Raw genomic sequence first — 27,443 nt, 5'->3', positions numbered from 1 at the left:
ATGGGCTATTTTGCCAAAAATCATCTATGACCCAAATATGCCAAAATTTCCCTTAACTAGATGAAAGGAATCCCCTATCAGAGCGTGGGTTTGAGTCCTGTCTGCTCTGCTTTCAATCCAGCGCCCTGCTAATGCTCTAGGGAAAGCAGCGCAAGATGGCACACGTGCGTGGGCCCCTGCACCCATATGGGAGACCCAGATGGAGTTCCTGCCTATACTGGCCCAGATCCAGTCATTGTGGAATCTGGGCCTTTTTGGGAATGAACCAGCAGATGGAAGATTGATCTCTGTTTCTCCCTATCACTCTGCTCTGTCCCTCTGCCTTTCAAATAACTAAATAAACCTTAAAAACATTAATAAAAGGTAGTTGTGTGGTGTAGTTAAGCCTGGATGACATCAGCCCATCAGTAAGGCCGCTCTCCTGGTGCAGGTAGGCACCCTGCTGAGCGCTTCCACCTGCTGTTCCCATTCAGGAAATGTGGATCCTTATTATTAACAACAGAGAAAGGATGTGGACTATGCCACCTGCTATTACATGAAAAGAAATACAGAAGAGCTATATTTGGGGAGTTTTTAAAAACTTTCACTTCTAAATTTCCCTCTGAGGGACTTAAAGTAGAAAGAGAGGCCTGGTGTCACAGGGTCGCCAAGTGTCACAGCGAGAGCTCTAGAAACTGCTCACACCTGGGCTCACGGCGTCTTCACCCTGATGTCTCAGCTCAGGATCCATCCAAATCCTCGCCTTTTGTTCCTTTTGAAAGCAAACATGCTGACGCCATGGGCTTTGTGCACCTGAGACACTTCAGATCTAAAGAGGGCCATTAGAGGGGAGGGAAATACACAACGTCTTTGTAAATTACAGACTGGAATTGCAAGTGCCACTGCAGTGTGCAGGATATGGTTTACAGGGAACCCATGTGCTTATACACAAAAGACTAGAGGCTTCTGACTCCTCCCAGAATCCAACAAATGCTTCATGTTCAACCCCCAAAAACTGGGAGCAAAAGAAGCTGCAGCCAGTCAAAGGCGAAACACACCTTCTCTCCCCTCCCCTTCCCTGCTGTGCACTCAAGATGGCTTGTGTGCAAGTCTCTAATAACAGACATTCTTGGGATAGCTGGAGACACTGGATATGGGGTGGATGTCAGATACTGAGTGGTGAAGACTGAGGGGGGTTACTCTGCAGGGGCACAGGCTCAAGTCTTCACACAGAACTAGGAAGCACGTCAGTAACATACTTTCAGATGGCGCACAGAGTGTGCACGTGTACACACGCCTAAAGCAGATGATAGCGCTAATTATGAAACGAGGGTGTTTGTTGTACCACTTCTATCTTTTATATGTTTGCAAATTTTTATTTTTATGTATGTGAAAGGCAGAGAAACACAGAAGATAAAGATCTGCCATTTACTGGCTCATTCCCCAAATGCCTACAACAGCCAGGGCTGGCCCAGGCCGAAACCAGAGGCTGAGAACTCAGCCTGCGGCCTCCCACCTGAGTGGCAGGAACCCAAATATTGAAGCCATCACCTGCAGCCTTCCAGGGTCTGCATTATCAGGAAGCTGGAATGAGGAGCAGAACCGGGACTCGAACCCAGGCACTCTGATATGGGATGTGGCAATCCCAAGTGGCGAACCAACCACTCAGCCAAATGTTCTGCCTTTTTCATGTGTTTTTAAAGTTTTTCATAATTGTACGTTTTGGGAATAAGAGGAACCAAACTAATAGGCCATGTATTTATCCAAGATTTAATCCACATTGATGTTCAGCCAGGACGCACTGACACCCATGGTTGTGATACTCAAAATGCCCCCAGCAGCTGGCGAGCAGCCTGCCCTGGCCTTCTGGGGCCTCCCCAGTGCCACCCCCAGCTGCTGAGTCCCAGGTACCCCCTGTGATTGCTGCGCTGGTTAGCAGCAGATATCTTAAAACCTCACTCCCAAACATTTCCTTGCCTGGGTTTTGTTGTTGTTTTGTTTAAGGCACAGTGGCAGAGAGAGAGGGAGAGACAGACAGAGATCTTGCATCTGCTGGTTTGGTCCTCAGTGACTGTCATGGCTGGATCTGGGCCAGACCGATGCCAGGAGCTTAGAACTCCACCAGTCTCCCCTCTGTGTCACAGGGACCCAAGCATGTGGGCTATCGTCCACTGCTTTCCTGGTGCATCAGCAGGGAGCAGTATCAGAAGTGGAGCAGCCGGGACTCAACCCAGCATTGGATATAGGATGCTGACATCACAAGTAGAGGCCCAGCCCATTGCACAACACGGTCCCTGCCTGAATGTTCTACTAGCCCTGTACTACTCTCTCAAGGGTAGGAATCTCTCCTCTCAATATAACTTGCTTCCACGAATAAGGACAGGAAGAGGCTAAACATTCAGGTTGGCCTGAGTTCAAACCCCAGCTCTGCTACCTCCCAGGTATGTGACTCTGGGCCAGTCCCTATGCCTCTCTCAGCCTGTTTATTTCACCACCAGATAGAATACCATCAGTACAGCGAGGAGCTTCTTTCAGGTCTCCCACATGGGTGCAGGGGCCCAAGCACTTGGATTGTCCTCCACTGCTTTCCCAGGCCATTAGCAGGGAGCTGGATTAGAAGTGGAGCACCTGGGACAATGGTCATACCCTCCATGCCACATGGCTGGCCCCCTACAATGCTTGCTTTGAAAATGCAAATTTGTTACAATATGAATGATGGCCAAGGTATCTTCAAGAAGTTCTGTATTCTAAAAAACTGCATGGGTTTCAAAAACTGCACCCAAATAAACTTACCTCTTCATTCCATTTCCCACGACTATTCTAAAGCATCCTCATAATGGGGCAATGTGAGTGACAGGGATCCAACCACCTAGGCCGTCACTGCCACCGCCCACGGTCTGCATTAACAGGAAGCTGCAACGGGAGTGGAGCTGGGACTACAACTCAGGTCCTCTGCTAAGGGGTATGGCATTGTGGCATAGTGAACTAAGCTGTCACCTGGGACCCCAGCACCCAATATAGGCACTGTTTTGAGTCCCAGCTGCCGCACTTCAGATCCAGTTCCCTGCTAATGGCCTGGGAAAGCAGCAGAAGATGGCCCAGGTGCTTGGGCCCCTGCTACAAGACCAGGAAGAAGCTCCTGGCTTCTGGCTTTGGCTTGGCTGTTACAGCCATTTGGGGAGTGAACTAGCAGATGAAAGATCTCTCTCTCTCTCTCTTTCTTCCTCTTTCTGTAACTCATTTGAATAAATAAATATGAAAAAATAAATAAATAACATCCTAACTGCCATGCCAAACACCCACCTAGTGATGAAGTTTGTGAATGCTGAGCCCCTAACTCCATTTTCCCACAGGCCTGGTGGGTTTCACTGAGGTATTTTACACAGCATGGTATCTTATCTTTTAGCAAAGCCAAGGTCATGTTATAGCAGAACTGACGGTAGATCCCAGCTCCCGGAGTGCCGGGTGAGGTGTACACACAGCCTGTACACCCAGGCCTGGGGCCACGACAAGCACTCAGGAAGGGTCAGCTAAGACGGTGCTCACTCTGCATCCAGACAGCGCCTGCTGCCCAGGGAGCACTGAGCAAGCTTGCCTGGAGAGGGCTAATTACAGAGACTCATCCTTCTCTCCCGAGGTTGGGGAGGGGCAGCAATCGTCAAAACCCTAAATTAGAGACTTGGCTTCAAAGAGCCAATGCAGCCCTGCCCATCCACACACAGCCCTGTGACCTGTCCCATTAGCTGGTGTACTACTGGCCACTGCAGGACATCACAGGGCCCACTTTGAGATAAGGAGCATAGATCCAATCCTTACATCGGAGCCGCCGTATGGTATTAAGTGGTTACGAGCCCCGGGTCAGAGGTCAAATCCCGGCTCTGCATACCAACTGCATCACCTGGAACAGGTGACTTGGCCGCTGCTGCCTCAATTTCCGCTCCTGTAGAGCAGAAATAGCAGTGGGGATGGAAGCCATCAACAAGCTGATCGCATCAAGCCCCCGGCGGTGTGTCAGACACAGAATGCAACCTCGGCGAATGGGAGCTGCTACCCTCCCCAGGGCTGGGCAAGAAAAATCAGCCACAGCCAGAACAGGAGAGCGCTCAGGGAAGCTCCGACCCTGCTGGGCCTGGGCCCCAGGGCACGGTGGGCAGGAGCGCACGCCCATCAGCCTCCCACTGCAAATCCTTTCTGACAACAAGAGCCTGGCTCAGCCACAACCAGGGAGGAAAAGAGACTTGTTCTGGTCTCGTGAACATCATTTCCAAAAAACACAGAGCCTTCTTGGCTGGAGGGGGTTGAGTCAGCCACCTGCACTGGCCCGCAGCACGTCCTCCTGGTGGAAGCTGACGGGCGCAGGCGCACTGAACTGTCCTCAGGAGAGGGGTGAGCGTCCGGCACCACAGTTAAGGCGCCTGCATCCCACATCGGAGTGCCTCGGCTCAACCTCTGCTTCCTGCCAGTGTGCACCCTGGGAGGCAGCAGGTGAGGGTTCAGGGTTCAAGTGTTTGGGACCCTGCCACCCATGTGGGAGACCCTGATGGAGTTCATTGCTCCTGGGTTCAGCTGGTTCATGCCTCTGGCTGTTCTAAGCATCTGGGGAATGAGCTGGTGGATAGAAAATTTCTATCTCTGTCTCTATCAAATAAACAAAAAATTTTTAAAGAAAACAAAAGACGGACTACAACCAGACAGCAGATCCGGTCCGCCCATCATTCACCTGCACACCCTCCGCATCCACACATCCACACGGCCACAGCCTCTCTCTGTTCAGCACTGTACTGCTTCCTGCCTCATGTTCTTGGTCCTTGCACTTTCCTCTGCTTGGATATCCTCCTCCTACCATTCTTTTCACGGCTTCTCCTTCCCACCACAGGTGCACTTTTCTTATTTGCTCTCATTTGAATTGTTTAAACAAAATCTTGGGGCAGGAATTGTGGCGCAGGGAGTTCGCCCACTGCTTGGGACACACACATCCCAAATCAGAGTGCCTGGTTCGAGTCTCAGCTACTCCACTTTTGCTCCAGCTTCCTGCTAATGCACCTGGGAAGACAGTGGAAACCGGCCCAAGCACTTGGGCTCCTGCCACTCATATGGGAGACCAGGATGCAGTTCCTGGCTCCTGGCTGCAGCATGGCCCAGAGCTGGCTGTTGCAGCCATTTGAGGAGTGAACCAGAGGATGTTCTGTCTCTCCCTCTCTCTGTCACTCTGCCTTTCAAATAAATTTTAAAAAGCAGGGGAGGGGGCAGCATTGTGGTGTAGCACCACCTACAACGCCAGCATCCCATATGGGTACCAGTTCAAGTCCCAGCTGTTCTAATTCTGATCCAGTGCCTTGCTAATGTGCCTGGGAAAGCAGCAAAAGATGGCCCAAGTCCTTGGGCCCCTGTACCCATGTGGGAGACTCAGAGCAGGCTGCTGGCTCCTGGCTTCGGTCTGGCCCAGCCCTGGCCGTTGTAGCCATTTGGGGAGTGAACCAGAAGATGGAAGATTTCTCTCTCTACTTCTCCCTTTCTCTAACTGCTTTTCAAATAAATAAAATAAATCATTTAAAAAATAATAATAAGCACCTCCAAGGCCATGGTACAATTCAGAGCCATCTTCCCTGAGCCTCCCCACAGGACTCGGGGGGCAGCCAACAGCAGTAGGGACAGCAAGGCCATCGAGAACGTGAGACGTGCACGTACAACTCTATCTCTAATCCATCTACACAGGCAGATCTTAGCGGCTGCTACTGACAGATCTGTGTTGCGTACAGAGGAGAGACAGTTCCTTTGCTCAAATATCGGCTGGTCTACTACGTGCCGGGCTGCATTCTCAGCCCTAGAGGCACGGCAATGAGCAAAGCACCCTCTAGGAGCTCACATGCTGAGAGGAACACAAGCAAATAATATGCAATGCTCGATGCTCGGCTGATAGTAGTCAGGAGCGGGGGAGCACAAGGGTACAGGAATGCACCATTGTGCAAGATGGACTGTAATGAGGGGGAAGTTTCAGCTGAGACTGGTCACCTGGATCAGGGTGCCCCTAGCATAGCCAACAGCAGGCACAAAGGCCCTGGGGCAGCAGAGTGGTAGGTAACGAGTGTCATTAATAAAAATCTGCATCATTACATCCTGTAGCTATAACATGCATTTGTATTGTGGTATAACAAACAAGACACAACAGAGACCTTACTTCTAAGAGGTCATACACCAAATCCCTTGGTGATTTCTAGGTAATGATATTATGCGTGGTTGAAAATTTTTTTTTTGCTTTGGTTACCTATATTTCCTACACAAAAATTATAATTAGCTAGCTATCTAATAAAGACAAATACAGGGTGCAGCAGCTGACACCCATTGTGATGTCCACATCCCACACAGAGTGCCTGGTTCAAGTCCATGCTCCCCTGCCTCTGATGCAGCTCCCTCTAATGCACACCCTGGAAGCAGGAGGGGATGGCCCGAGTACTCGTGTTCCTACAACCCACTTGGAAGACCCGGATTGAGTTCTGGGTTCCTGGCTTCCGCCTGGCCCAGTCCTGGCTGTCACAGGAATTTGGAGAGTAAACCAGCAGATCCATTGTCTCTCTGGCTTTCAGGTGATGAGGAGGAGGAGGATGATAAAGACGAATACAAATGAGATGTAGGAGGCATTAGGAGGTGTTGCCAGAATGGCCCGGAGGACAAAAGCTCTCTGGAGAAGGCAGTGATGCATGGCTAAAATTTCATTTATTTATTTATTTGAGAGACATAAAAAGCAAGCTCCCATCCTAAGGTTCACTCCACCCCACTCCCCCACCAATGCCTACAACAACCAGGGCTGGGGCCAAAGCCAAGGGCCTGGAACATAATGCAGGTCTTCCACATGGCTGGAAGGAACCCGGTTATGTGCCGCCCAGGGTCTGCATCTGCAGGAAGCTGGGGTCAGGAGCCGGAGGTGGGAAATCATACCCAATCACTCCAACAGGCCATGTGGGCGGCCTAACCGCTAGCCCAGACACCCACTCCTGATTTATGCTTAACACAGGGAAACCCAATCATGCAAATGATCTTATTTCCCTCTTTGTTTTTACTGGCAGTCTTGTCAGAGCCAAACCTGTCATCTGCTTCCGGCGGGCAGCCAGGCCTGGTAGCAAGCATTTTGCTACTCAGCCCTCCTGCTGCGTTTGTCTTAGCTGGTTTCCGTAGTTTTCCTTTGTCCAACTCCCTGTCCCTGTTGGAGGTACAGACTCCAGTGACCTGGGTGCCCCACATCTTAAACCCTGATGGAGTGAGGTGGGCACGAACAAAGCAAAGATCCAGCCAACAGAGCCAAGAGGTACTTCGTGAACTCTTGAAAAGGCAATGACCAGGGGGCCTTGGCACACTGGGAAAGAGGATCCCCACCCCGGGGGGACCTCAGCTTTCCCGGTACTGGAACCCTGTAGTCCAGAATGGAGTGGGGAGGGTCCAGTGTATCAGCTTCTACGCAGGGGGTAAAACGGCCTTTTACACAGAGCACAGGCTAAAGGTGCTTCCCTGAGGCTCAGTTCCCTCACCCAGAAATGGGATCTCGCGTGGACCAGGTCCACAGCGACTGGGAGAAACAGCTGTCACTGGGCGGAATCTTGGGGCGAAGCCATTCTGCTGTCAGCAACAGTGTTTATGTTTTGCAAGAATCGGTATTCATTGCTGGTATTTCTGACTGCCCGGTGCGTGCCTGGCCCTCTGTGTTTCATCATCTCTTTGCTGGCAATTCTGGCAGCACCTCATCACCAATAGCCTCACCTAGCAGTAGGTGTTCCCAACCTCAGTGTGCAGGGGAGAGGCGTTATCAGGAACACAGTCCCGGTGTTCGGAAGGCTGGAGACAGTCACCCCAGGAAAGCAAGTGGCCTCTCTAGGGCTGAGGTGCGAACTCAGCATCCTTACTCTGCACCTCAGAAGTCAAGGGGACCTTGCTGAACCTCAGTCTTCCCCTCTGTTAGTCAACTGGCGCAGGCGCAGCCTCTTATCTGTGGCGCGATCTATACATTCTATGCCCCGGTACCTGCCGCCATTACTGACATTCTATGCCCTGGTACCCACCGCCATTACTGAAAGCCAGGTAGCCACATGGCCCAAATTACCTGTGCCTAGCTCCACCCCTAACCTAATGGAATTGGCTAATTCCTACCTCACTGCCCACCCTCTGGAAAAACTATATTAGACCCCCATCCCAGACACGCGGTCTCTTTTTCCTTCACCGCCCCTTCACTCTGGTCTGTAGGGTGTTCCCCAATAAACCCTTTCCCTTACTCCGGTGTTCGGTGTGTTTTGTGATGGATAACATTAATATATAACACCCTCTGTTGTTTTAGACGTATTTATTTTATTTGAAAGGCAGAGGCAGAGAGAGAGGGAGAAAGAGAGAGAGAGAGAGAGAGGTCTTTCATCCGCTGGTCCACTCCCTCCAGCTCGGCCGATCTGAACCCAGGAGCCTCTTCCGGGTCTCCCACATGGGTGCAGGGGCCCAAGGACTTGGGCCATCTTCCACTGCTTTCCCAGGCCACAGCAGAGGGCTGGATCGGAAGAGGGGCAGCCAGGACTCGAACCAACACCCATATGGGATGCTGGCACTGCAAGCAGTGGCTTTACCTGCTACGCCATGGGCACTGGCCCCCAGTCTTTCCCTCTTTAAAATAATGATCATACAAGGGTGACGTGGGAACTAAATGATCTCATGTGAAAAACAGTGTTTATCAATAACCAAAGGATTCTGATAACAGCCCTTAGTCATCTGACAAATAAGCTGAGAACAAGGTAAAAGATTAAGAGACTCTATTGCAAAGGGGAACTTTTCCATGGCAGGAAAATAAATCTTTGATAAGCATTAAATATCTGAAAGTCAGGACAAGTCCAGAAAGGCTTTTAAAAAGAGAAAGAGAGCAAGCGAGAGAGAGATCAATCACTTGGAGCAAATCTGTTCAATAACAAGCACAGATACCTGAGTCCTCAGGTTCATGACCAATCACCCTGTACAAGTTCAGGAGTGCATTTAGAATCAAATATTTGAAATGTTTTACACATTCGCTGTTATCTGTTATCAAATTCCAGATGGATTAACCATAAAACAATTCCCCTGCTCAAAAACACAGAAAAGCAATTCAACTGCTAGCGCCTAGCAAGGAAAGTCCCGAAGCTGAAACTGCAGCTGCCTTATCTCCAGGTCGGATCTGCTTTCTGCTCGGCTCGGGTTTCACGCTCACGCTGGCTCCTCCAGGACAGCAGCTCGCTCAGCTGAGCATTTTAATACTGGGCTGGGCAACTCATAAATTAGGGAGCTCTGTTTGCAGACTCAAAAATAACACCTCGGTCCAAAGCCAAGGGATTGAGGAGCCTGGAGGAGGGCGGCTGAGCCGGGCTGCCCTCCCTGTCTGGATACAGCAGGTGCCCAGGGGCCATCCACACGGAAGAATGACTGATGATGGAGAACGGAGAAGCAACCCAGAGCAAGCCAAATATGCCAGGCATGTGGGGCCCAGCACAGCCTGGAGCAGGAGGAGGGGTCCCAGGGTCGGGAGAGGCGCGCCGGGCCAGCCAGGGGCCCATTCCTTGTTTGTCTGCCCATCTACTCTTGTCCAAGTTGTCCTTAGAGTAAGCGCCATTGCCCTCTGCAATGCCCACTGCTCCCCTCCCTCTCCATCTGCAAAGCGCCAGTTCTAGCAGAGTGGTCTTGGTTTAAAATTCAAGTTCCAGGCCTGGCCCAGGTTTTTAAGTCAACAGCTCTCAGCCTGCATTTCTCCTGAGTTAAAAAGGAGATTGTTAAGCCTCCACCTGCGATGCCAGCATCTCAATATGGGTACCGGTTTGCGTCCTGTCCTGGCTGCTCCACTTCCCATCCAGGTCCCTGCTAATGTGCCTGGAAAAGCAGAGGAAGATGGCCCAAGTGCTTGGGCCCCTGCACCCACATGGGAGACCCAGAGGAAGCTCCTAGCTGGGCCTAGCCCCAGCTGTTGTAGCCGTTTGGGAAGTGAGCTAGTGGATGGAAGATCTCTCTCTAACTTTGTCTTTCAAATAAATAAATCTTTACAAAGAAAGTATTAGAGGCACTTTAAAGATAGAACAGTTTCAGGAGCTAGAGGGATGACTCCTTCAGCCAAAGGCCTGGAAACAGTTGCTAATTAACTTATCAGCATTTCAAAGGCTGAGCCAAGGTGGTGGGGGTGGGGCTTGGCAAATATTTACTTCCCTCCCCTCATTTCCAGGAGTCACATCGCTGTCCAGTTCCCTTGCCCTCCTCTGGGCCTCCCGGCCACTCCCTCAGCTGCCCGGGCGCCCTCTGCCTTGCCCACTGCTCCCCTCCCTCTCCATCTGCAAAGTGCAGCTGAGGCTGGAAATCGCAGGACTGTGTAGTGACATTCGCGATTTAGCCCCCAGTCCCTGCCCTGCTGCACTGGGGCTTCCCCTCCCAGACCCCCAGAACATTCCAGGTAATCTGCTCGTTGCACTGATGCCACCCCCCCATGTTATAAATGCCACACTGGGGGAGAGGTCACTCCTCCTCGCGGAGGTCCCCAGCTGGGGTCAGAATCAGGTGGATTTCTAAGGCCCTTTGTACAATTGATTTCTCTTTAGGAAGCAGAGCTGGGAGGGAAGAGAGGAATGAAACATGTTCAAGCTCCCATGACTGAAAGGATGGCCAGGGGCTGCATCAGCTAGCTGTGCTGGAGGCGGGAAGGGGGGGAGGGGCAGACAAAATTTGAGAAACTTCCTCTTCTCCATTATAATACACTGCCCTAGAAGTCCAAAAAAAGCCACCTCCACTCTGAGGACCCTACAGCCAACCCCCTACCCCATCAAACCACTGCCAGCTATGGAGGGAGTTAGACCCAGGAACCCCAACACCCTGGGGAGGGGCAGAGGCTGGGGTGTGTCCTGACCTGGCCTTGGGGACCAGCATCAGAGAAAGAGAGAGAGAAAAGTTGCCAGGCGGGGAGGCTGCCAGAGGTGCTGCCAATGGATGAGGGACAGAGGGCCCCAATGTGGGTGGCTGGGGAGCCCCGGGCCCCCACTACCAAGGTGAGTCCACAGCCCCTTCCCCAGCCAAGGGGGTCAGAAGCTCTGCAGGGCACCAGGATCTGGCTGAGACCCTCTGCTCAGGATGGACCGGGGTCGGGGGAAGGGGGTTCCAAGGAGGGGCCAGGCTGGGTCGAAGATGGGCCGAGGCTTAGGGCAAGGCCCACACACCTTATCACCCCCATCAATCAAATCCCAGTGCACCAGCCAGCCTCCAGGCTCTGACCCGGCTGTTCCCTCAGGCTAACACATCCTTCCTGGTGGAGCCCTGTGGCCTGATCTTTTCCCGCCTGGAAGCTCCCATCAAAGAGGCCCTCTCAGACCACCTGCCTCCCCCACAGTAGGTGGGGAGGGAGGGAGGAGTCAGCAGAGTCCCACACTTCCCTCTACCCCCAGCTTCAGAAACCCTGCTCTCAACCACTGTCGAATGAATGAGTGAGGGACCAGCGGCTGGGAGGGCTGGGCGGTGCCCTTGGCTGACAGGTGTGCCAGGCTGGGGGTGGAGAAGGAGTTTCGGCAAGCACTGGTGTGGCCCAGGATGGGGGGAGGGAGAGGGCGGTGAACCTGCCACTCCGGTTCTCCAACCTTGCTAGCTGGCAGCAGGGCTGCACCCAGCCGGCCACGCTATTCTCCCGCTGCGGCCCTGGGCTCAGCAAGCCTGGTGCTGTACAGCCAAGGGGGTTTCCTCCCAGCCCCTCCCCGCCCCATTGAAACTGAGGGACCAGGAGCTCAGTAACCTGTGTCCCTGTCAGGTTCCTGGCCCCCAGACCTCCTGGCTCCCGGCATTCCCCTCTCAGACAAGGGAGGCCGCCTCCTCCCTCGCCAGCTCAGGGCCACCCAGCACCCCAGCTGGCTCCCCAGGCTTGCCAGCTGCTGCAGCCCACGCAGGGCCTCGGCCCACCTGCGTCCTGAATGTGCCCATTGTCTGGCAACTTGGCGTCTCAGCAGTTTTCCTGGGGCAAGGGTGGACGTGTGACGTAGCACACAGTAGGCCTCAGACCCTGCCATCTGGGATGCAAACGCCACCTTCCCAGCGGTCAAGCGGCTGATGGACAGCAGAATTCGTGTTTCAATTTATCGAAAATTCCAACTGAAAACTCCCAGAAACGTCCAGGAGGAAGCAGCACAGGGGCCACCTTGCAGGGATGACGTTTTCCATTGCAGATCAAAGCTCAAAAGCTTCGTGGAAATGGAATTAAGAGGCGAGTTTAGGGTGGCCTTTTGGTGCAGCGGGGCTAGCCACTGCTTGGGATGCCTGCGTGCCATCTCAGTGCCTGGGATGCCTCTGTTCCAGTTTCCTGCTAATGTGCCTTCCGGGAGATCTGATGAGTCTCCTGGTCCCGGCCTGGCCCAGCCCTGGCGGTTGCAGCCATTTGGGGAACAAACCAGTAGTGAAAGATCTATGTGCATCTCTCTCTCCCTATCTCTGCCTTCCAAATGAATAAACTATTAAAAAAAAAAAAGTACATTTGGTTTGGTGCAAAAAATTTTTGAAATCTATGCATACAATGAAGCTTCGCAGAGTTCTCGGGAAATGTGTTTTATGGGAAAACTATGCATAAAGTTGGAACATTTTTACACCAAAATAAAATTATTCCTTTTGCATGAGCTTTTGAAGCACCCAATTTCATGATGGTGGATGGGCAAATGGCCAGTCTGATTCCACCTGACCCCCATCTCTGGGCAAATGGCCAGTCTGATTCCACCTGCACCCCATCTCTGGGCAAATGGCCAGTCTGATTCCACCTGACCCCCACCTCCGTGTCCGTCCCACACATCTCCCTTTCCATTTGTAGATGTCAGTGTGTGTCTCTGATACATCAAGACAGCCTCCCCCCAGTCTTTAACACAATGCCAATCCATTACTACTATTGTAAATCCTGTCTGCAGCACTCAGAGTTTCTGGGTTCTCCTTCCTCTCCCCACCTCCTATTCCCAATCTCCACAGGATTACCAGGAAACCTTAAGCTGTAGTTTGGGAAAGAGAAAAACTCACTAGGCTAATCCTCCGCCTTGCGGCGCCAGCGCACCAGGTTCTAGTCCCGGTCGGGGCGCCGGAGTCTGTCCCGGTTGCCCCTCTTCCTGGCCAGCTCTCTGCTGTGGCCAGGGAGTGCAGTGGAGGATGGCCCAAGTGCTTGGGCCCCGCACCCATATGGGAGACCAGGAGAAGCACCTGGCTCCTGGCTTCGGATCAGCGCGATGTGCCGGCCATTAGAGGGTGAACCAACGGCAAAGGAAGACCTTTCTCTTTGTCTCTCTCTCACTGTCCACTCTGCCTGTCCAAAAAAAAAAAAAAAAAAAAAAAAGGAGTCGGAGTCCATGAAGCCTCAGCTCTCAAAGGCAGTCCCCAGGGGCCAGGAAAGGAGGCCTTCTAAGAAGGGGTCAGGACAGGATGCAGGATGCTGAGCGCGAGTTGGGTGGGGGGGGCGGCACCTGGGAGACCGTGAGCACAGGATGGGTAAAAGCATCCTCTGGGAGACACCCCTGGGAGACACCAGCCAAGCCACCTGGGAGTGAACCAGCAGACAGAAGCTTTCTCTCTCTCTCTGCCTTTCAAATAAATATATTTTTTAAAAAATTTAAAGGGTTGGGGGGCGGCAGCAGCAGTGGAGGCTGGAGAGTTCCCCTACCCCACCCATAAGTCTCTCGGCCCAGGGGAAGACTCAAGGACCCCAGGAGATGGAAAAGGACAGTATTACTGAGCCACGGAGGCTTGGGACAGGCTCAGTGAGGGGCTGGCCAGAGATCCGGCAAGAATCAGCTCACGTGACACAAATCCTCACCCTGCTTCATAAATCATCAGCAACCAGGGTTGCCGCTGTGGTCAAAGCCGCTGCCTCTGCACCAGCATCCCATATCCAATCCATCTCTCTGCTTATGGCCTGGGAAAGCAGTGGAAGATGGCCCAAGTGCTTGGGCCCCTGCACCCATGTGGGAGACCTGGAAGAAGCACCAGACTCCTGGCTGCGGTGGGCCCAGTCCTAGTCATTGCAGTCATTTGGGGAGTGAACCAATGGATGAAAGATCAATCTTTCCAAATGTCGATCTCTGTCTCTCTTCTCATCTTTGTAACTCTTTCAAATAAATAAATCTTTAAAAAAGTCATCAGCAACCTCTGAAACCTTGTACCTCCCCCAACGCCCACAACATGCCAGAATCTGCCCCTGCCATCGGATTCCACAGAGAGACCAGCCCACCCAGATTCCACAGAGAGACCTCCACATCTGCACACCCTCCCTCCTAAGATTTGCACTTGAACCAGGAGTTGGGTGCGAAAAATCACCTTAGATTTGGGGAGCCCAAGGAGCAGAGAGACAGGGGCTGAAGCTCTTCCCAATGCGGAATCCTCTCTGGCTGCTTATGCCTTCAGCATTTATGCTGTTTTTCAAATCTAAAGCAGCAATAATAATGTTAACCAAGTTAAGCATGTTGGGCTGGCTGGTGGCTCAGTGGCTTTGGGTCCCAGTCTCCCATGCAGCTTTCCCTGCCAATGGGCCTGGGAAGGCAGTGGAGGGTGGCACAAGTACTTGGGCCCCGGCATCCACGTTGGGGTTTCTTGCACCTGTCTTCAGCCTGTACCGGCCCTGGCTGTTGGGGCCATTTGGGTTGCAAATCTCTGGGTGGAAGATTCCTCCCCCAATCCCATCATTCTGCTTTTCAAATAAATACATCTTTTTCAAAAAGCTGGAAGACCTTTATGCAGTTAAAAAAAAAAAAAAAGTGCTGAAAAGCAAAGTCACAACCTTGCCATCAAATCCCTGCTGAAACCTCACACCTGGTAGGTGACATTCACTTGCCTGCGTGGAACAGCCCCTAACCATCTTCAGTGGTTCAGATGAGAGGATTAACAGGAAGAAGAAAAAGAGAACAAGAAATCGAAACTAAATTCCAAAGAAAATCAGCACAGTTTAAGTTTCAAAATCAAAGACTCAGATGAGAAGCACCCATCTGGGAGGGGTGGAAAGGATTTCTTTTTAAATCCCAGGCTTGAGCCGAGAGAGCAAAAGGCACAGGAAATACACCCACAGGTTCCGTCTTCTCCAGAAAGATCGGGTCCTGTCCGCAGGCCTGGGAGCTGGGGTGAGAGCAGTGTGGAAGCCCTCAGCCGGAAGCCGAAGGCAAGAGAGCCAGGGCCAGGATCTCCAGGGGCTATGAGTAAGGCCTGCACCTGACGCGTCTGTTTCTATGAAAGGGTGATGTCACGCTTGATTCAACCTTCACACAGAAACCTCACCAGCAGAGGCCTCTCCAAGCTGGTGACTCAGGGCCCGCCCTGCCTATCACTGGGCCAGCGGCTGATTCAGGCAGTGACCACAGACACAGGTCACTGGGTCCCCGGTTCCGTCACATCATCACCCCGGCTCCCACACCAGGGTGGTAAGAAACGTGCACATCCTGGCACTGAAGTCCCAGGTGGGCCCTGGGACACTGGGGCCCGTGCCCCGAGGAGGGGGTCAGCTCAGGGGCGGGGCAGGGCAGCGGGGAGAGCTCATCAGGCCTGGGTTTGGATCTGCCACCCTGGAGGACATGTGGGCAATGAAGTGTTAGTGTCGGCAGCAGGGCCGTCCCCTACCACGGGGCACAGTGCCAACCTCTGCAGCACACCCCTGCCATTTGGCTCGGTGCTGGCGTCTCTAAGCACACACCCTATCACCTGCCTCGCTGTCTTTGATTTTTAAGATTTACTTATCTATTTGAAAGGCAGAGTGACAGAAACAGAGAGGTCTTCCTTCTGCTGGTTCACTCCCCAAATGGCCACAGTGGCCTGGGCTTGGTGAGGCTGAAGCAGGAGCCAGGAACTCCATCCGGGCTTCCATGTGAGTGGCAGGGGCCCAAGCACTTGGGACGTTTCCCACTGCCTTCCCCGGCACGTTAGCAGGGAGCCAGACTGAACGTGGAGTGGCCGGGACTCGAACTGGCGCTCTGAGATGGGATACGGGCACTGCAAGTGGAGGCCCCCACAGATCGCTGTCTCATCTCCTCTAAGTACGAGGGCAGGGACGTCTGTCCCCTGCTGTATCCTCAAGGCCTCGCCCAGTGTGGGGCAGGTGCTTCATATACAATCGTTCAGTGGCGGGACAGGCCTCCGTCCCCCACAAGGACTTCACTTCCTCTGAGACAGGCAGATAAGGAATTAGTCACCCCCTCACCTGGCTGGACAGAGCCTGTCTGACTGCCACCAGAACACAAAGCTGCACTCTCACTCCCTGTCTGTGGAACCTGCGCCGGCCACAGCCGTCACTTCTCTCAGGGCTGTCCTCAGAGTTCAGGGAGACAGCGTATATGACAAAAACAACACAGCTCCAGAGTTCACCCAAGGATGAAACAGCACATATTTTTCGATGAGTATATTTCAAACAATGCAAGGTCATACTTAGAAAGTATAAAGTTTGCTACTGTTTCTCTGGAGTTTAAATGTAACCCGAACATCCTGTGTATTTATTCGCTAAACGTGCCAACCCTACACATTCTGCACTTGTCATCGGGAGGGCATGATGATGGGTCTCACTTATGTAAAGATGTAGAAGAGGGGCCAGCATTGGAGCGTCGCAGGCTAAGCCATATGGGTGCCGGTTTGTGTCCCAGCTACTCCACTTCTGATCCAGCTCCCTGCTGACGATCCTAGCATAGCAGCAGAAGATGGCCGAGTCCTTGGGCGCTTGCACCCACATGGGAGAACCAGATGATGCTCCTGGCGCCTGTCTTTAGCCTGGCCCAGCCTTGGCCATTGCAGCCATTTGGGCAGTGAACCAGCAGATGGAAGATCTCTCCTCTCTCTGTCTCCACACCCCCCTATAACTCTGCCTTTCAAATAAACAAATCTTTAAAAAAAATTTTTTTTTCAGAAGTCCTTGCACTACCAGACCCTCTCAATGAACATTTATTGACCAGATGGATTCCGGACCTGTGAGATTCTTATCTTGGCCAAGATCTGATGCAGTGAGCCTTAAATTTCTTTGAAACTTCTGGGTGTCTCCACGAACTCCTTCCAGGCCTCTCTGCGTTGCCAAGAACTGGAAGAACGGACACTGGGTCTTAAACAATTCATGGGCCTGAGGTTTCCCGGAGGTGCCAGGTGCAAGGTGTATCTGGGAGCTTTGCTCAAGGAAGGTGTGACCCAGACAATAGGAACCCGAGCAGATGGCCCCAGCGGGCTCGGCTGGCTAGCGTTTAGATTTTGATCGGGTGCCGCCTTACACCCAGAAGTGTGGGAAGCAATGGCTCCTCTGACCTTTAGAGTCCGGACTGCAAGCTGTTCTCTGACAAGACAATTAGGTCAGGTTACACCAGGGTGTGCTGAGGGGGGTGGGAGGCGTGACAGGCTCAGAGGAAGCGGGCGTCTTGCAGAAGGAATGCCCTGAGAACACCCCCGCTCCGAGGGTGCCTCCTGCACCTCAGGCTGGGGAAGCCTATCTCCTCGTTAAAATAGAGAAATAGCCCCTGAAATGAAAAGTCTAGACCTGTTATATACATTCTGAAACTGCACAGTCAGCCCGTTCATTCGTTCATTCAACAGAGGCCCATACGCCAGGCACCATTCCAGCACCCAGGAGCACAAGACAAAGCCACAGGGCCTCCAGAGCTTCTATTCCAGTGGGAAGAGACAGGCAGTGAACAGGAGAGAGAAGGGAAACACACAGCAGGGGAGGCTGAAGGATTGGAGAGAAGCCAAGCACAGAGGCGGCAGGGCAGTGCTGGGGGCAGGGTCAAAGAAGAGCCTCAGAAAAAGGCTGGGCAGGCAGGCTCGCTCTCTCTCTGCCTCTGCCTCTCTGTGTAAATCTGCCTTTAAATAAATAAATCTTTAAAAAAAAAAAAAAGGGAGGGGGGCTGGCACTGTGGCGTAGCAGGTAAAGCCACCACCGGCATCCCATATGGGCGCCGTTCAAGTTCCGGCTGCTCCACTTCCGATCCAGCTCTCTGCTGTGGCCTGGGAAAGCAGTAGAAGATGGCCCAAGTGCTTGGGCACCTGTAACCCGCATGGGAGACCAAGAAGAAGCTTCTGGCTTCAGATCAGCACAGCTCCTGTTGTTGTGGTCATCTGAGGAGTGAACCAGTAGATGGAAGACCTCTCTCTCTCTCTCTCTGCCTCTCAAAAAATAAATCTTAAAAACAAAAAAAAAACAAAAAACAAAAAACAAAAAACAAAACAAAAAAAAAACCTCTGGGCAGGGCTGCAGAGCAGTGAAGGTGCCGAGTGGGATGGTCAAGTGGGCAGGCGCATCCCATAAACGAGTGCCTGGTTCAAGTCCAGTCTCCACCTCTGTTCCAGCTTCCTGTGACGTCACTGGAGACAACACATGGACTTGGGTCCCTGCCAGCCGTGGAGAAGACCTGGACTGAGTTCTGGGCTCCTGGCTTCAGTCTGGCCCAGCTCCGACTGTTGCTGCATTTGGTGGGCAAAGCAGCAGGTTGGGGCTCTGTCTCTATTTTACTCTTTCAAATAAAATGAAACTAAACTTAAAAAAAAAAAAAGCAGCCACAGGGAGGGGGTGACCTTTGAGACAGTACAGGCAGAGCAAAGAGCCAGTCCAGAAGCGGCTGGACACGGTGAGCGTGAAGCAAGCAGGAGATGGGGTCCCCAGGTCCGGGAGGCAGCGCACAGCAGCTGCACAAGTCTCAGACAGGGCTTGGGCTTTCACTGTATGAAGTGGGGGGCTGTGAGCGATCTTAAACAGGAGTGACATTTTCACATTTAATTTTAAAAACCACGGCTCCGACTGCTGAGTGGAGAAAGGGCTGCGTTGGGGAAGCAGTGTGAGAAGCAGGGAGACCCGGGGAGGATGCTGCGTCGGCACTCGGAGACTTCTCTCCTGGGCACGTCTGCGTGCCAAGCCACAGAAACAGGTGTTCCTCTTGGCCTTGAACTTGCCCAGGTAAAACAAATCTGGAAAGCTTTCGCTTGGTTACAAGTTCTCCTCAATTACAAAGCAAGCTAATTATTACCTGGGATGTGCCCAATTATCCCACGGGGCCTCATTTTGCTCCCGGGGATCAGGCTCAACCTTTCCCAAGAGGCCCCATTGGGTCCTAGTGGTAACCACATAGCTCCTTCTCCCGGGTCGCTGCCTGCGGGGAGCACCCTCCCCAAGTCCCCGCTGGAACACGGCTGGAGTCCCTGCTCCTCTTCCCCAGGTCTTGAATGAAGAGGATTTTGTGGGACTCAGAGCATTGAAAGACTGCAAGGGAAGGGAGTGGGGCTGTGAAAGTCCAGGAGGGAAACAGGCTGAAAACAGCCCAGAAGACAAGAGAGGCTCTTTCAAAGGCAAAGAGGCTGAATTCCAGCATCACAATTCCAGTTGGCAGTTGCAATTGCCCGGCCTTAGAAAGGTGGACCCAGCTCCCCGCTAAGGCAGCAGAAGACCCAAACGCCTGGGCCCCTGCCACCCACTGGGCGACCTGCTGGAGCTACTACAGGCCCCACCCTAGCTGCTGTGGAGTGGTTGGAAGATCTCTCTCTCCTGCTCTCTCAGCCTTTGAGATCCTGAGTCAGGCACAGGCAGGTTTTGTATTCAAGTCCTGGGCTCTGCCTCCTCCCCTGCCACTCCCTGGCTGGTGACCTGAGGCAAACTGTCCAACCTGAGTTTTGTTTTGTCTTTCAGAGTGGGTGACAATGACAGTTCCCACCTCCTGCCACCGGTGAGGGTGAACCGGAACAGCAACTCTGGGAGGCCCCGTAGGTCAAGACCTGAATTTTCCACTTCTTTGATAGTGCCACCTTTGGCTCCTTGGCATCCTCAAACTCAACATATGCCTAACCCTCCCCTTTCTTCCCTAATCCTAGGGTCAGCATGAAGAAACATTCTAGAAGCTTCTGGAATTTCTTCTTAGACTCATTTAGGTTCTGGAAACTCTGAAGTATTCCCCTAGATCAACTGTCTTCAGAGAGGCAGACCCATAACATCTCTCCCAATCTCAGGGAACAGTGACCCACCGTGTGATCTTTGTGGACGCTGGTGTTTGTCACAATACAAATACAAGAGGCAGGGTTTGGCCTAGCAGTTGAGACACTGGTTGGAACACCTCAGTCCCATGTCAGAGTACCTTGGTTTGGTACCAGGCTCCACTCCTGCCTCCAGCTTCCTACTCATGTAGACTCTAGAAGGCAGCAAGTGATGGCTCAAGCAGTTGGGTCCCTGCCACCCACATGGGTGACCTTGAGTGTGTTTCTGCCTCCTGGCTTTGGCTAGGGCCAACATTTGGATAGTGAGCCAGTGGAATGAGAGCCTTGTCTCTCTGATGCTCAGATAAAATTAATTAAAGACAAAGAAGTCGGGGCTGGCACTGTGGCACAGCAGGTTAAAGTCCCACCCTGGGGCACCAGCATCCCATATGGGTGCCAATTTGAGTCCCAGCTGCTCCACTTCCAATCCAGCTCCCCGTTAACACACCTGGGAAAGTAGCAGAGGATCGCCCAAGTCCATGGGCCCCTGCGCCCGCATGGGAGACCCAGAGGAAGCTCCTGGTTCCTGGCTTTGGATCAGCTCAGCTCCAGCCAATGTAGCCATTTGGGGAGTGAACCAATGGACAAAAGATCTCTTTCTCTCTGTGTGCCTCTACCTCTCTCTATAACTCTGTCTCTCAAGTAAATAAAATAAATCTTTAAAAAAAAAAAAAAAGACAAAGAAGTCAGACTTATTGTATTTCCACAAGGAAACTCTGAAAAGGATTAATTAATAACAAGAGACTAATAAAATCAGTCAGCTGTGCACCGGGGAAGAGTAGACAGGCTGGCAGGGAGGTGTCGGCTGCCATGTGCACATGAGAATTGTTTCAGATATATATGAAAGTACACAACTGAACTTATATTTTAGCCAAGTGATTGGCTCCTGAAAGAACAGGAAGAGAACATCCCCCATCGCCTGTGGATCAGGGTAATCCAATGCCCCAGCTGCGGTCACAGCCCCCTCCTCAGAGCCTCTCCCGCCCCTGTCTGGAAGGCACAACTGCACCTCCTTTTCCTGGGGCACCCTCGCCCTAAAGCCAACCCTTCCTGGCACCCCCTGTACGTTCTTCCTCCCTCCACTGCACCAGGATCACCAGCAGGGGTGGGTCTTCAGTCTGGAGCGCAGGGGGAAGGTGGTGCACCTGCTCCTTCTCTGGGACCCTGTCCCCACCCTGTCCACGACACTTTCCCAGGCAGAACCACAGCTCTTATCTCTCCCTGGCCCCAGGCTGGACAACCGATGCCCACACCCTGGCTGGCACCTGGTGGGTTTACTCAGCAAACATCTGTGGCCCCGCCCCTGGGTTGTCCAGGGCAGGAAACCGGTGGCCTCCTGGGGGAATGTGCAGGAGGGCAAGTGATAGGGGGCTGGGGCAGAACATTTCTGGCAGACAGGCATCGCAGAGTAATAACCAAGCAGACGCTAGCCAGTTCAAGGTCACCTTGACTCCTCCCTCGCAGCTCCCCGCTCCCGGCCCTGCTCCCAGCTGCTCCTAGTCCTATTCCTTCCACCCTTTCCCAGCCCCCAGCAAGCCCACCAGAGCCCACCCGGAGCACACGGCTCAGTGGCAAGCAAGAGCATTTGCTTTTCTAATAAAGGCGCCCAGGTCCTCCCGCTGTTTGCCAAGCACTGTTTGCTTAACACAGAAGCAGCCGAGCCAGCAAACCGGTTGGGCTGGTTTGCTGAGCAGGAGGGGACCAGGGAAGACTTTGGAACCACTGGTGAAACCAGGAAGAGTCCCAAACCCAGGGCACCAAGCATGGCGGGGCTCTACACTCACTGTATAGACGGGCACCCGGGGAACCTCCCCTAGGCTGACCCAGGGCATTGCCTGGACTAAGCCTGGACAGACAGAAAAAAAAAAAAAGCCTTCCAAGTTCAGGGGCCACAGCACCTTGGGGGAAGCAGAGGGCAGGGGGCAGACAAGACGGGGAGGAAGAGGAAAAAACAGTAAAAGGGGGCTTATAAAAGAGAAACTGACATTAGCAAGAAAGGGCAGAGACCACCTCAAATTTTTTTTTGATCGCGCCAAGATGGAAAACGCGTACAAGTGACTAAGTGCCCTTCCATTTCCGGATGCAGGTTTAAGGTCTCCCTTCCCCACCCCCACGCGGCTTTCAGGAATGAGCACTCAATACCCAGATCCCCAAGGACAGACTCAGGGCCACAGTTCAATTTCAAGAGCACGACTCACTGGGCATGTAGCCCTGGCCGGCATATTAGAAAGTTCTATCAACACATTCTCCCTGCCCTTTTGCAATCACCCTCCAGGGCTGGTGCAAGGCCACGGTGAGTGTGGGAGCAAGCGCAGATCCACTCACGCATTCATTCACTTGTTCCAAACAACACACCAGAGCCTACTACGTCTGTGAAACACTAGCCACGTTCGTTTTCAATCAGGTGTGCCTTCAATTAATTCACACCGGCTTCATTGTTGACTAAAGGAATGAATGAACATTTTAAATTCTCGCCACAGGCCCGTGGTATCAGCCCCATTTCACAGATGGGGTAACTGAGGGTCAGAGAAGTAAAGGGAATTATCCAAAGCCACAGAGCTAGTAGCTGGAATTCAAACCTGGACTGTTTGGTGTCCTTGCTCCCTGGATTGTTATCCTAACCAGCCAAAGCTCATTTAATTCCCCTCCACGGAAGTTTCAAAAGGAGACGGGGTCCAGGCAGAGTAAAACCAAGAGTCTGAGCTGGGACAGGTGCCTCTCGGGGACTTCCGGGTCTTGGCAGCTCCTGGAAGATGTGAGAGCTGATTGCTTTAGCTCTGGCTTATCTGGGGCCCTGCTTGGAAGGGAATGTGTAACAGACACTGCGGCCGAGCATTTCAGTAGATAGGCCTCGCCCCATAAAAAGCCCCAGAGAGCAGACAGGGGTTTCCATAACCGCCTGGCAGGTCCAGCAGGCCCCACAGGATGGAGCAGGGGACTTCCTTAAATGGGCTCGCTGGGCCTGGGGCTTGGCATCAGATACAAAGGCAAGAGAAGGACAGAAAGGCAAGCCGGGAGTCGGTCTCCTCTCCCAGCACGCTCCGCGTCAGCCTGGTCACAGACACACATGACCGGGAGAGTTTGAGGGGTGAGGGAGTCGGGATCTGATGATGTGAGGTGACCCCCAGGTCGGGTTTTCGTGTTTGCTCTTGGAAAGCCCAGTTTAATTCAAGGGCCGGCACACTGTTGGCACCAGCTTCCAGTGCGTCCTTCAGAAAGGAGAAAGGGGCGAGTGCGAGCCACACAGGTGGGCGTCTGTCTACCAGATCAACCCACTAAGCAGCCAAAACTCAAACCCGAAACCCAGGCACCATTTGTCCAGGGCCTGACCCTTTCACCAGGGTGAAAGCCTGCCAGCTTTTCGCTCCTCCACCCCACGTCAACGTAGCGCTGCCTGCACTGAGTTAACACACCTGCAACCCTGAAGGGTCTAGCGGCCTGGGTCTGTGCAGAGGAGGAGGGAAACAGGCAGCAACTCTCATCAGTTCACAGTTGAATTTTCCTGAACATATTCTCCCCTCTGGGAACTCAGAGAAACCACGGGATACGCACAAGGCGGGGCACAGGTTGACCCCAGCAAACCTCACCCAAGTCTCCTGGGCTCAGGCAACACCCGACTTGGGACACGCGACAGCTCCCCGTGGGAAAAAGGCGACAAGTTCCCTGTTTTCAAACTCTGTACAAAGCCATTGCGTCGCCTTGGTGCCCACGTTCGAGCATGCCATCTCCCACACCGCCGGGCAAGCGAGGCTGCCCTCGGAAACCCCAGCCCCCTTCTTTACAGCAAGCCAGCCCCTAAGGTCCCTAGGGTCCCACGTGTGACTTTATCAGAAGGGCACTTCCATCTGGGGGTGCAAGGAGACTGCACGGCACAGAAAGGCTAGAAAGAAGTGAAATGTCAGGAAATCTGGTGAGTGGGGGTGGGATCAGCAGCATAAAGAGAACTGGAACCAACCACACCAGAAGCTTGTGGAATGCTGGGCGGAGGTGTCTCTCCCACCTCCACTTCCTGATCTCACCCACCACCGGCATTGCCACAGCTCCTCAGGCATCCCACCCCATCAACACCGGCTGAGAAATTCACACCAGTCCCCTAGATCCCGTTCTTTAATGTCCTTATTTATGTTTATTTGAAAAGCATGGAGGCAGAGACAGACCTCCTCTCTGCCGGTCCACTCTGCAAACGCACAGACAAGGCGAGAGGTAGGAGCCCAGGCGCCTGCACCCTCACCTGCTGCTTCCCAGGATGTGCACTGGCACCAAGTTGGAAGTGCAGCTGGCACTTGAAGCCAGCCACAATGCGATACGGGATGCCAGTGCCCCACTAGGCCGAACACCCACCTGCTCCCCCAAGCTCCCTGGCTCCCCTTTTTAGGATGGGGGAGAAAGAGGAAAGAGAAAGATCAGATACAGCTCCTTCTGCAGATGAGCGAATTGCTTGTGCCTCAGTTTCCCCATTTGCAAAATAGAAATAAAAGGATATGAAATACATGAAGCATGAGATGGGGCTACAGTGACTTAGAGGCACTGCTTTCATAATACAATAATGACGATGATAATAAATCTGCAGTAATGTTATTGGCCAGGCACAGAGCGTAGAGGGAGGAAATAAAAAGCAGACTAAGCCAAACGTCTTGGTGCAGAGAAGCAAAGGGACCACCTGCCCCGCCGTTCAGATGGGCAAGTTTGCCTCCTCCCTGAAGCCAGCCCTCACCGACACCCATCACAACATCCCAGCCACCCCTGCCCTTTCCCACGGCACTGCCCACGCCCCACAGTGCCCTCGGAGGGGGTGCTGACCATTCTCAGCAACCTGCCAGGCTGTGCAATACAGCTCCTCCATTCATTCCCGAGGCCAGCCAGGGAGGAAGGACAAGGGGACCGAGGCTGAGAACCGGGGGACCCCCGTGCCACTGGGTGGATGGCACAGCCTTTCTGATCCCACCGAACGCAGACGGGTCTCAGAGGCAGCCCAGGCTCACCAGGAGGGCTGCAGTCCCCCTGAAAGCACGCGGCGCCCCTGTGGTGACTACACCTGAAGTTCAGAATAACTACGCCCGGCACATGAGCAGGATTTTCGCGTGGGCAAAGACTGGAAGAGCCAGCGCATGGGGGAGGGGGTGCTCTTTTTACCGCTGCTTTGATTGTTACCACACTTGCCCAATCCACTGAAGTCAGGAGGCAGGATAAAGTGGTTGGACGCCAGGCAGGCACCTGGGAACCAGCAAAACCGCAAGAGAACCTGCCCTGTCCCTACTCCCACCCCAGGGCTGCAGGGAAGGGGAACAAAGCGAATTCTAGATTATCACAGTGATAAGATCCAGAAGCCCATCCAGCTTTTGTGTGCATTTTCACTCCCTGAGTCAGAGCGCCTAATTTTTTTTAAAATCATTATTTCTTGAGGAAATAGTAGCTCCAATGAATGTCTTCACCTCTGAGAACAGAGTCACAGCGCTGGGAACTAAGAGGGCTCCGCAGGCACCCCACAAAGGGTTTGTGATGGAGCCTGGGGTCAGAACCCCGAGTTCCAACTCCTGCTCAAGGCTGGCTCTGGCCAATCACGGATCACCGTCCCGTCCTCAGTTTGCTCATCTGGGAAATGGGAATATTCCTGTCCCGCTGTCCCACCTGGCGCAGTCTGCCGCGACAGACTGGCCCTAAAGTGGTCAGGACCGCATGGGAGACACCGAAGGCCACCGAGTGCCGCCCCCTCCCGGGCACACAGTGGTCCAGGCGGTCAGTGCCCGTTCCCCAGCCGGCGCTCGGCGCTCCCCGCCCCACCCCTCCATCGCTGTAAATTCCAAAGCGCTGCCGTTGGAGCCGGGAAGGGAGCTGGCTGGTTCCGACCGCACCCCACCGCGCCCAGGGCCTCCCGCGGTGCCCTCACCTCTGCCCAGGACTCGGCCTCTCTCCAAGTGCCGCCGGGGCACGGTGAACCTGTAGCTCTCGGCGCCAAAGCCGGGGTGGCAGGGCTCGGGCTCCTGGCAGAGCGTCGAGGAGACCTGGACAGGTGGAAAGGCACCGAGCTGGGGTTACTCAGTGGGGCGAGGGGCTCCCTCCCGCCCACACCGAAACCGACCGCCCCGCCTCGGGCGGGCGTCGACGTCATCCTCTCCTACCCCGAAACTCTCGGGGGAGGGGGCGCGGGGGCACCTCCGGCGCGGCCACCTTGCCCTCGTCTCACCGGAGCGCTTTCTACGCCTCCCGACCCCACTTTGCGTGGCCTGGTTCCTCGCCTGCTCGTCTTCCCCCCTCGTCCCCGGGGTCCCCCTTGGCTCTGTACGCGGCAGGTCCTTTACCTGTACCGAAGCCCCTTCCCTCACCTGAGCGAGTCCCCACTGCTGCTGGCTCCCCCTCTTTCCCACATTCGGACCCTAGTCCCGCCGCGACCCAGCGCCCCCAGGCGAGGCGCGCCCCCAACCTGGGCCGCTGCCCGAGGGGGCGGGCAAAGCCGCGCGCGTCCCTGCCCCCTTCCACGCCGGAGCGCCGCGCGGCTCCCAGGCCGTTCCGGCGCTTGGGATCCAAACTTTCTTGCAAGCAGAGAAGCGAAGAAGACGCGGGAGAGGACGGGGCGCGGGGCGGGACCCGACGTACCTGCAGCAGCAGCAGCAGCGACAGCGCGGGAGAACCGCGGCGTGGAGGACCCATGGCGCGCCGGCGGGGGCCGAGCGAGGGCGAGGGCCGGGCGCGGTCGGCTCGGCTCGGGCTGGGCTGGGCCGAGCTACAGTCGGGCCGGACTTCCGCGAACTCGCAGGTGCTCCGCGGCTCCGACGCCACTGAGCCGGGCAGCGCCGCAGCCGCCAGGTGAGCCCCGAGGGCTCCGCCCCTGGCGGCTCTGATTGGCTGAGGATGCACCTGCCTGGCAGCAGCCAATGAGCGGCGCGGCGCGGCCTCCTCTTCCTCCGCGGGGCAGAGCAGACGCCACGCCCCGGTCCCGGCCCCGGCCCCGCCTTGGGCCCCGCGTCCGCCGATCCGCGACCCCCAGCTGATGGCCGGCGGAGAGAGGGCCAGCTATGGACCTGCAGGATTCCGAACCCACCACGGTGGAATCCTAGCCCCACTGGTGGCTCCCTACAACCTGAGGTCAGAAAGGACTTCAGCCTTTAGCTGTTTTTTTCCCCCCAAAATCTACCTTTCAGCTGCCCTCTTCCATGGGCCAGTGAATTAGTAAATACAATTAGTAAGACCAGCGTTAGTGCACGATGACAGCCATGTACAGGGCAGGCATTTTGCATGGCCATGAAGACACCAGCTCTATGAGAGTGCCTGGGTTCGAGTCCTGGCTCCACACCCCAGCTCTGCTCCCGATTCTTCCTGCTGGTGCAGACCCTGGAAGGCCACTCCAGGGGCTGATGCCACGCAGGAGGAAAACTGGGTTGAGTCCACCTCTGGCTGTTGCAGGCATTTGGGGAATGAACCAGCAGATGGGTGGAAGAAAGAAGGTTCCGGAAGGAAGGAAGCTCTCTGAAGGCATGAGGAGTAACAATAGTGACACTGGGTGC

At 54.0% G+C, this 27,443-nt stretch overlaps 1 protein-coding gene and 1 long non-coding RNA gene across 2 annotated transcripts in view; one reads left to right on the top strand and one right to left on the bottom strand.

Moving 5' to 3' along the window:
- CDH1 (cadherin 1) overlaps window positions 1-26,729 on the bottom strand; it is a 67,569-nt gene extending 40,840 nt beyond the window's left edge. Inside the window, exons 1-2 of the mRNA XM_002711639.5 lie at window positions 26,536-26,729; window positions 25,829-25,943 (exon numbers count right to left, since the gene is read on the bottom strand). Of these exons, the coding sequence (XP_002711685.1) occupies window positions 25,829-25,943; window positions 26,536-26,589 (169 nt within the window). The 5' untranslated portion in view covers window positions 26,590-26,729. The remainder of the gene's footprint in view (window positions 1-25,828; window positions 25,944-26,535) is intronic.
- LOC138846567 (uncharacterized) lies at window positions 18,603-20,614 on the top strand. The gene is made up of 2 exons (XR_011384073.1): window positions 18,603-18,874; window positions 19,601-20,614. It is a non-coding gene; the product is annotated as an uncharacterized lncRNA (long non-coding RNA).
- Window positions 26,730-27,443: the final 714 nt, after the last annotated feature.

Source organism: Oryctolagus cuniculus, chromosome 18, assembly GCF_964237555.1.
Source record: "Oryctolagus cuniculus chromosome 18, mOryCun1.1, whole genome shotgun sequence".
Lineage (NCBI taxonomy): Eukaryota > Metazoa > Chordata > Mammalia > Lagomorpha > Leporidae > Oryctolagus > Oryctolagus cuniculus.
Note: the sequence above shows the minus strand (reverse complement) of the source record. Positions and strands in the feature narration are given on the sequence as shown.